A 10,886-nucleotide genomic window follows, 5' to 3' on the forward strand; every position below is an offset into this window, starting at 1 on the left:
ACCGTGGCCGAGACACCGCAAGTGTCCCAGACCCCAAAAAGCTGTTTTTGAGCTGTTTTTCGATCGTTAACCGTCTGAATTTGTTCCAACTGATCCAATGTTATCCAAGAATGTGATAAAGTGGTTATAACTGAAGATAAGAGTAAATCGGCCGTTCTTATCCAAAAATGGAGGTCCCAAAGCCTATAAATACAGTCCTAGGGCATTTATTTGCACAGATCTCAAATTCTCGAGCGTCGGTGAAGCCCTGCTGAATTGAAGACTGAAAGAGTACGAATTTCAGGAGAGAGGAGGAGATCGGATCGAGTTCTTCAGCATAAAGAAGAAGAGTTTGTCAGATCTACAGTACCCGGTTCTTTTCCTTGAGATTACCCTGTTACGGTGATCTTGAGAAGAGTGGTTATCTCGCTGTTGCCGAGATAATTGTTTCGGTTTCTTGATTCCTTTACGAATCAACGAAGCTCCGGATCGATCTGATCGTTTGGTAGTCCACGGATATCAACGTCCCCGTCACAGGCCAAGATCCCACGCAAGCAGCGGGAGATAAACGTCCGTTGTGTTTGTTTGAGGAGATTATTGTAACTTTTAAATTTTGATTGTGTAAGAGTCTTATAAAAAGACTATTTCTTTTGAATTTATTATAACGCCCAAAGTTGTAATGAATTCGTCAATGAAAGCAATTTCTGAACCAAACAATACGCAGTACCAGATCCTGTTGGGTAGCAGGTTATTGGGCCAACCAGGATTTCTAGTTTGTTTTGGTTTTGGTTTTAGAATTATTGGGATTCCTAGTCTGTTTTGGTTTTGGTTTTAGAATTGTTGGATTCATATCCTGTTTTGGTTTTAGGGTTTCTATATATATAGAATGTTTTAGAAGAGATTTGTTGAGAGAAAAATATGTTTTTTGAACACTTTGAGAGGGAGATTATTGTGAGGGAGTGAGATTTTTTAGTTAGGGTTATTTTTTGATAGTTTGAGTGATTGTAAACCATTGTTTTCTCCTTCATATAGTGAAAACTCATCATCCTCTCCTCGTGGACGTAGACAATTTACCAAACCACGTAAATATATATGTTTGTGATTGGTTTGTGTCATTCGTTTGTGAATTGCACTCGTTGGTTGTTCTTCTCTCTTGTTCGCCAACTCGTGTGGGTGTTTGGTTTGCGAGCACGCTTCCGCCAACGCGCAACAGATCCTTTGGAGCAACCATTATGCTTTGAACACTAGATTGAATGTACACTCCATTCAAACAAATTCAATGGAAATATATCTTATTGTTCGAATTGATAGAATATATAATAATGGTACACATCACAAAATACATTTGATAAGTTGGCTTCCCTCCATAAAAGAATGTGACCCGAGTCAGGTCACTCTATCCCTTCTCTATCCCTAAATATTAACCCTTACCGAGTTGGTAACCAAAGAATCCTTCAAATTCAAACAAATTCGCAATAAAAATTAAACAAGCAAACCATCTTCCTCCACTTAGAAAAACTAAGGGCGAGTCATGCGACCAGAAGCCCGACCACAACGAAGTGCATTGATCGGGATTAGGTACTCGTCCCTCAATGATTCCACCGGCGAGTAAACCCGTAAATAGAACTGCTGTCCAAGATACTCACGAGCCCAGAACTCTGATCTTACGTTCCACATTCCGACGTTATCAAGTGCAATGTAGATTGCAGTCCAAGACTTCGGATACACCTATAAAAGAGTTAATTTTTTAGCTCGAGTTTCTCGTCCTAATTAAATTAAATCCAATCTGATTAGACCCGAATACTTACTTGGGTCGTGCAACGGCTCACGGCATCCCTCAAGTTGTAATTATTTCTGCTAGCAGGGCTCCATTCCCCTCCATCCATTCTGCAATTGGTCAAATTATGAACATTAGCAACCTACATGTCTAATTGAATTAGAATAATGAATTGGGGGGAAAAAATCCTATAGTTGGCCCTCTGTGAAATATCACACATTGAAATATCTGACATATCATAAACCTTAATGCATATATCATTAATGTTGCAATTATGACTAGATGACACATAAACATGCAATATGATTTTTAGTAAATTAGCTCAATGGTTATAGAGAGAAATTACCCGACCACCCAGAAGGAGTAGCCATTGATGTGATACGACTGAACAATATTCTCCTTGTTCTCGAACACAATCTCCACAAACGCTCGGAAATCCGCAGCCATGACCGAGGTGTCCTTGTAAATTCTTTGGCCCGTCGGGGCATCAGGAATGCTCCCCAGCTTATAAACCCCTTGAATCTTATAGTAGTCGGCAAGTTTCATCGGGGTGTCGGCCATAATAAACGACACGCTGTTAATCGCATAACGTTGCTTTCCATCAACTTGTCCTGCGGAACTGCCCAGCCTAATTGTCCTGCTCGTGTTGATCATACCGTAGTGGTACGAGCCCTGTGGGTTAGGCCTCGGCCCACTAGCAGTCAAGTTGGTCCGCATGGCTCGGGCTTGGTTAAGGGACCAATCGATTTGGGTTGTAGGCCCACCAGGGATTGGGCCGGAGACCCTTTGTTGCGAGTTGCTGTAATGGAGGACAGCGGTGGTGGTGAGGACGGTAGAGGTGAAGCGGGAGGAGGCGACGACATAGTAATCCTTGGAAGGCTGATCGGCCTTGACGAGGACGGAGACCGATTGGCCCAAGTGGACATCGATGGAGGAGAACACGGTCTGCATTGTGTGGGTGCCTTCCACTTCGACTAGTATCATTTTGTGGTCTTGGATCCTGAAGTTGAGTGAGTTCTGAAGGCCAACATTGGAAATGCGGAGCCGGTAAGTTTTGCCTATGGGACGAAATTTGAAGGATCGTTAGTGTGTGATGATGCGATGATTAATGGATAGTTTGGATGGTTACTGTTTTGATCAGTGGAGTAAGTACCTTGTTCAAAGGTGAAGGAAGCACCGTTGTTGCTACGGCCATTGATTAGAATGCCGTCGGGGTTAGGGAGCTTGTGACCACCGTCCAATCTTTGTCTTAGAGTCTGATCAAGAAGAAAAGGCCAACATTTCATTAGTCTGTAAAATTGGACAAGATTCAATCAAATTTTGAGCTGTTTTAACTAAATGAAAGGATTAATTGCACATAGATCTTATGAAAATCTCCCCCACTGCTATCTCTATCATGTGTGAAAGTTTTGCGAATATTACCCGCGGGTGAAACCAGCGAGTCTATTCGTCCACTAGGTCCATACGCCAAATTGAAACTATAAAAGTAAAAAGTCATAAAGTGCAGCACTATAGGAAATCTATGACTATGTGCAATTAACCCTAATTAAATTATGATTCAATTATTTTGAGCATCAATTGGACGTTGCTTTACAGTTTCTCTCTCTCTTTTTTTAATTAAAGGAATCATATCTTATCGAAAGGGTCTAAAAATGGACCCAAATTGTTAAGGATGGCCCATGTACCCCTGTTGTCAGCTTTAATTAATTCAAAGGTAGGACTTCACATCCGATTCGATAAGAGTGTGGGCATACGCATGGCTGACGAATAAAGCCAAAGCCAACCCATGAGATTTATGCAGCGCAATCAACTGCGTAACTTATGACAACAGCGGCGCATTTACTCAGCCCACCCCCACCTCATCTCGTGATCATTTATTCAAGCTATTTATTTATTGTTTTGGAGGGAATCCAACTTTAATTAGATCTCGAGTACGATTAGCTAAAAACATACTCTCATCGCTCACCCTCAAATTGCACCTACTTATTCTTAACCAGACAATCTAAAAATTAAACGATACAAAAAGGCAAAGTGTTGGATTCATAAACCACAAACCCACGGGTCCCCGCCTCTTATAAAAAATTAAGCAAAAAGCTTTCGTACATAACCACAAACAGTCAAGTGCCAGGTTGGATTGTTCCTTTCTCAATTCCATCGTGCATCCAACCGTGATCCGATTGGATTCTTGCCGACACTACGCTAACCAACCCAAGACACGAGAATAACATGACCGACACTACGACCGACCCCACGCTCTAGCGTCCGTGACCAAATTAATTAAATCCAAGCTGATTAAAAGTTTTGAGATCGTTACCGTGTGATTGGTCTTGTACCAATCGCCGACGAGGACGGTGAAATCTCCGGCGGGTTCGTCGAAGGGGACGGGTATCCTCGGACGGCTGAGGACTCGGAGGCCGGAAGCCTCCGGCCGCCTTTTGGAAGTACATTGAGGGGAAGTAGAAGAAGCTGCCGATTTGATCCTTGACTTGAAGTTTGTAGGTGAAGTTTCTCCCCGGGGGGATTGGGCATGTGGTGCCCAGTACTCCGTCCTCGTACGAGTTTTTGCGGTTCTGCACGCCGTTCCTGTTCAGAAAACATCAATTAAATACTCTGTAGTCTGTAGCTAGAACAAAATAAGGTATTTTTCTTGAAATGAATCGATAACGATTGATTAGCCCCTGCTGGTTCCCTTCGGTTTGGAAGTGGTAGAGCAAGAAAAAGGGTTTTGCTGCTAAATAACATATATATTTGGAGTTAATAATGAAAAACTTGAGAACCAATTGGGTAATGTTTATAGTAATCGTTAGCTCGTATATAGTAACTGAAAAGTAGAGTTCTTTCGTAAATAATGAGCATCATATAATTTCAGATATTTGCAAGTATAAAAATTGATCAGAATAAGTTAATAATCGTCCGGTGCATAACATGACTGTAACCAAAATAGTGACCTATCGCTAAATTTTTTTTTTTCCCGGAGAGAAAATCCAAATTTAAAACGTATAATGCTTCATCATCTTTGTCAAAGTTGGAAAAAAGAGCAACTCTTCTTTTACTCATTTACTGGATCTCTAGTTGAAAAAAAAAAAGATGACACTATTGATTAATAATTCCATGTGTGTAAATGGTCGGTCGCATGTGCGTTAACACTGACGTGATGCCGTGTGTATGGGAGAGGAGGTTTTATGTCGTCGTCAGCGAAAAGCAACCATCTATCTTCGGAAGCATAGCCAGCCATTTCATGTGAAAACTTTACTTTTAAAAAGAGCGAATTCTATTGGTCGATCAGTTGTAGTCATTGGATCCACTTCCTGACATGCATACGTGTACTTAATATCTAATGAGAAATTAGCGGCGCCTTTAATTATTTCATTTCTTAACTAAGAATTTACCAAGCACAAGCCCTGCTGCGCGTTCTAACAAATTTCTAAGCAAATCTTCGTAAAGAAGCGACTCCTTGGATTCAGTTGGGATTACCCCCAAAAGGTTTACAAGATAAAGGGCTCGAAGAGATCTCTACAATATTAATGCAGTTATCATAATATCAAAACCATACGTAACTGACTCTGGTTCATAAGCACAGAACGCTTACCATGAGAGGAGGAAGGGCTCCGTCAAATTGTTGTGAACGTTGATGATGAGGTTGTCATTAGTGACCGAGAAAATGTCCGGGCCTGGAAACTGCCCATTGATCAAAATCCCCTGTAAATAAAACAAATTTCAAGAACGACCCCGTTATTTAATGAATCCCGCAAGGAAATAAACGGAGAGGATTTTAGAGTCGGTAACTACCTGCTGCTTAACGCCGAGGGGATAAATGTCTCCGAAGGTGACGACCCAGTCGAAGAACCTGTACGGATCGTCAGCGACTGTGAGAGATAAACAGCACAAGAGAGCAAGCGCCGCTGCCTTCGCCTGCATATTTCTTGGTTCCTCTGCTTTCTCTCTCTCTCTCTCTCTCTCTTTATTTAGATCTCTTATCTTATATTTTCTCCGCTTTTCTAACTTCCCTCCTTTTTCCCCCCCTTAAGATGACGGGAGGAATGGGGTTCGAGTTTAAGGGCGAGGAGTGGGGGAGGGGGCACAAAAGGAAATGATGAAAGGGATCGCCTGCGCGTACACGAATTTATACACTTCTGGCGCGGTACAGCAGGGAAAGAAAATGATCGGACGCGCTCCGTTATGATGTGCCTCAGGAGACTCTCTGCGTATCGTGTGCCGTGGTGTTATAGAGGACAGTTGGACGATGTTTTTTTCTGTCGTATCCATGAAGAGGTATGATTGACCGGGTGCAAGGAACCTAGGGAGTCCGAATATATCGGACAAGGGTCATTTCTGTATTAGCCCATCACATATTTCTTATTACGAGCATAGTACCTCAATTTATTGAAATTATTATTAGGTCTCCAAATGATATCTGTTGATCGGAACTACCCACGTAAATGTACCAAGCACGTGCCTTAATTGAGGGGAATAATTCTTTAACTTTAACATACAAATTATACCCTCTTTAATACTGAGACAAAATATGATGCTCCTCTTTAACTTATGCTCATTTACACTCCCAGCTCATTTGTATAAAAACTCAAACCCGTTTGAACACATTCATTCTCTCGTGATTCTCTTCTTCCCCACCTCCATTGTTCTAACAGTCTCATGCAATCTTAAGAGCCCCGTGATTCTAGTACATGAGGTCATCTCAAAATGTAGATTCTTTAACCTAACACATTTTAAGCTCTCTAACTATGGTTTCAGCTTCAAGTTCCTCCACTAATGGAGTTCTGGGAGGTTAGTTATTTAGTGAGGATAGTTTGGTTATTACATACTCACGGCTAAACTTTACACTAAACCAACCATGGTTTACAGATTGAATGGATTTTGAAATGGAAATGCTAATTTTAAAAAGTTAAAAGTTAAAAGTTAAAGGAGAACCCTCATCAGTCAACAATGGTTGTCTTGAAATTTAGATTCCTTTAGAGCACAAGCATGTGTGCGAGTAGATCCATTCCATGCATGGGATTAGTAAGGGGCACTTTCGAAATTACACCTCCTATTTGTGTGGAGCAGAACGGCCTACTTGCATGCCGATAGTTTTGAGATAGTTCTGTTCCTGGCTAAGGGGACTAGTTTTGAGCAATTTGTATGATTTTGGGATCTAAAATCAATTTCGCTAATTTAAGTACTAATCGAAAATATGAAAGAATGTGATGGACTAACATGGAAATAACCCAAAATTTTAAATAGGAACCCAAAACCGGATGCCGCGTGAAAAGATGGTGGGGGTTGAGAGTGGGGGCCCACACATGATGGAGCTGCACTTTGGTTCGGTTTTTGATGAATTGGGGTTTGCGGATTCTTCTAGTCGTATTAAGTGGGACCAGACAGCTCACATGGGGGAATTGCATCTTCTTCCCTCATTCGGTGGAGCTCGTGACGGCGCCTACACGGAGAAAACATGCGGCCCCGGTAACACCCAACCGTTACTAGGAGTAAATAGTTGGGTTAATTTCACAATACCCCTTTGAACTCTGGGACTGTTGCACATAGCCTTCCTGAACTTCGTTTGTTTCACTAAACCCTTCCTAAATTTGGGGGTGCTCACAACAAAACAGCAACACCCCCCCCCCCCACCCTCCAACATGCAATTTGCAAATAATTAAAAATTTATGAGAGAAAAAATTCAAAATTTAGGAGAGAGCAGAGACGAATTCGTACACATGCCTAGGTGTCCAGTTGCACCCCTAGAATATGTAAATTACCTTATTAAACCTGCTAGGTTTATTGTGTGATCCCCATGATTTAAATATATTTGCACCTTAACTCCTACAAACTCTCCTCACTAAAATAATCAGTAGATGTTGTGTGTGAAGAGTGATCGCACCCTAACTCTTACAAACTCTTCTCACTTAAACGATCAGAAGATTTTGAGTGCGACGAGTGAGAATTTGTCGAGGCTCCGGGGGTCAAAACCTTCAATAAAATCTCTTCTCAATTTAAGAGTCAGATGTCTCCTCTTCTCTCTCTTTCAATAATATAAAGTCCCCAAAAGGCCAGGAAAGAGATATCCTAGAAAGAGGTTGGATATTAAAAAAATAACGAAAAGTTGTGATTACATCTAAAATTTTACAATCAGTCAATTTTACCATCAACTGTGGCTCTCAATCATCGATGGTGACAATGCTTGAGAGGTCCCATCGATGATATGAAAATCTCTCTTGGGGAAAATATTAATTTATAACTATACCATCGATAAGTCATTGTAGTCATCGATGAGTCACGGTGGACTATCGATGGTGAGGATGCTGAAATCAGCTTTTGAGCTGCTTTTCACATCGTTTCGCTTTATATACTTCTTATGCGTGTATCCACTTATACTATATCATCTCAAATAATTATTAGTACCAAATAAGAGTTTGTTATTACTCAAACAAGAGTTATTATGGACTACATCCTAACAATCTCTCCATTTTAAAATAACAGACTTGGATTTTAAATTACCGAAACACATGTATTATAAACAATAATAACAAGCACAAAAACACTCTTATGAAAAAAATGATATGCAATGCTCCCCCTACATTCATGCTGTTGGTGATAAATCGGGCTCAATCTAGAGTTGATAGGCTTTTAATAGATGTTAGGAACTAATTTTAACCCCACAGCTAAAGCTACTAGGTATTGGCCCTAATTCGTATTTGAATCTATCACTTTCCTTATCATACCCAATGTGAGACTATACTCACATATTAATAACCTCACCAAATCCCCCTTAGTTTGTGATTATAGTTTAATTTTTAACTACAATTCAATCTTTCACGAGATTCACTAACTTTTCAACCACTTCACTCATGGGCTAAAACAATTCACTAACTCTTGCACCACTTTATTAATGGACTAACCAGATGTAATTCACTAACTTTTCTATCGCTTCACTTGTGGGCTAAACCAATTGACTAACGCTTACACAACTTTGTTAGTGGGCTAACGAGACTATGCATCCAGCACATGGCTATGAAACATTTGTAGGATCTTCCACCACTTAACTAGTGATGGTTAACCAAACTGTATTATTCCTGTAGGCATCCACGGGTCCTCCCAACACCTTTGGACTTTATATTGTACTACATATTCTTCTTTTTTCTTTTAAATCACATGAACCATGTCCTTAGCTCTGATACCATTTGTTAGGGAGAAATTATGCTCAATCTAGAGTTGATAGGATTTAAATAGATGTTAGAAACTAATTTTAACATAAAAGCTATAGCTACTAGATATTGGTCATAACTTCTATTTGAATCCCTCACTTTTTCTTATCATGCCCAAAGTGTCGCCCTATCACCTCAACCATATAGGATGTAAGAGAAAGAACGATATTGTTTGGTGGGTGATTCACACTATCTCTAAATATAAAATATATTCAGAACAAGATGGCTACCCTTTGAGATTTGCACAAACACAAACCTATGAGTCTGGATCTTTGACCCTCTTTTAACAAATACATTCAATTTTCTATGAATTTCACAAGGGTGTGAATGTTTGATCATTTTTTAATGAATACACTCTTATTGTTTGATTGCTATTTTAGATAAATGCACTTTTTGTACATATAACAATAAAGATTTGTGCATTAGTCAAGTCAAGAATGAGCTAAAAAACACATGATATAACCAAAAATATCTTTTACCCAAATATAACATGTTAATTATAGAAATAGGTGTGCTAAATTACTGCATAAAATATATCATGTAAATAACATGTCATTTAATCATCATTTCATTATTATGTCTAGAAATACATACATATAGATTGAAAAATCATATGTGAACATGTGTGATATAATCAAGCCTACATACCAGAAAGATAATATCATCTAAATTAATTTTTTAAAAGCATATACATAGGCAAGTCCAAAGTTTTTTAAAGAAAGTAAAAAGAAAGAAAAAGATTTTTTAATTTTGTTTTTGATAAAAAATGAAAAAAAAAAACTAAAAACAACCCTAAAAAGAGAAAATGAAAGAAAAACAAATAATCAGAAATCCAAAATATGTACATATAACATGAAAGGGTTATAGAATATACATTTACTTATCCCTTTAAGAAGATTTGCTGAAACAAATGTTTATGCAAGTTACACATTTGCAATAAAACCTTACTTGTACGATAAGATCCTCTTTGCATGTACCAATAACTTCTCATCCCTTTTTTCTTCTTGTTTAAACTAAATAACAAATTCATATATCCTGAATATGCCTTGAGAAACTAAAACAGATATTGCCTTTCTCCTTACCCTTCCTGCATACCTATAAAAAAGCAGAAATGTGTGACCTAGATATCCACATAAGTCCATGTTAGATAGTAATTGTGCCTTCAGGTACCCAAACCACTTAACTACTTTAACTCTATATTGCATACGATAATTCTTTCAAATATGACCTATTATACTACATGAAATGAAAATAGTAGAAGAAGCACTAGAAATGGGTGCAAATAGAGTTAAACTATTTTCTTTTACAAAAAAGTGTTAAAACTTATTATATTTTTCTAAATATTAATAACTAAGTTTAGTTTTAGGCTTTGTAAATTTTTGATTGGAAAGGATCATATTTAAATCTTTAGAGCCTAATGAAAAAAAATTTCACGGCCTTTTTCAAATAAACAGTTTTGGACTTAAATTGTTCATCTTTAGAAATTATGGCAATGTATCTAAATTTAAACATTCTTGGTTTAGAACATAACCCACATAAAAGCTTATTTATCCTAGCAACTAATTTTTTTATTTGACTTGATTTTTCAGTTAGTTGCTTAGATGAATTAAAATTTATATCTCTATACATGGAATATTATATACACTCAAATGAGATATTTTCACTTACACTATTAGATGTATTTAACTCTAAAGAAGAATTTTTAAATTTACCAGTCAATACTTTATTATTGTTCCTTTATTTTGAATTAAATTTTGCAACAACTTTATACTTTTTAGCAAGCTTTTTAATTTGACCTAACATCTCAACATACTTATCATACAAAGCATCATAAATCAGATATTGTTATAGCCTGTAAATAACTAAGTGTTAATTTGATACGAGTCGCCGGACGAGCACCCTTGATCGTGGAATTATCAAGAGTGGGT

At 38.3% G+C, this 10,886-nt stretch overlaps 1 protein-coding gene across 1 annotated transcript; it reads right to left on the bottom strand.

Annotated features, from left to right (window-relative positions):
- On the bottom strand, window positions 1,248–5,852 carry LOC109837805 (L-ascorbate oxidase homolog). The gene is given in 8 exon segments (XM_020406164.1): window positions 1,248–1,707; window positions 1,788–1,866; window positions 2,103–2,814; window positions 2,910–3,012; window positions 4,071–4,173; window positions 4,175–4,339; window positions 5,346–5,455; window positions 5,546–5,852. Coding segments are annotated over 8 exon segments (1,611 nt in total). The 5' UTR covers window positions 5,675–5,852; the 3' UTR covers window positions 1,248–1,497.

Source organism: Asparagus officinalis, chromosome 4, assembly GCF_001876935.1.
Source record: "Asparagus officinalis chromosome 4, Aspof.V1, whole genome shotgun sequence".
Lineage (NCBI taxonomy): Eukaryota > Viridiplantae > Streptophyta > Magnoliopsida > Asparagales > Asparagaceae > Asparagus > Asparagus officinalis.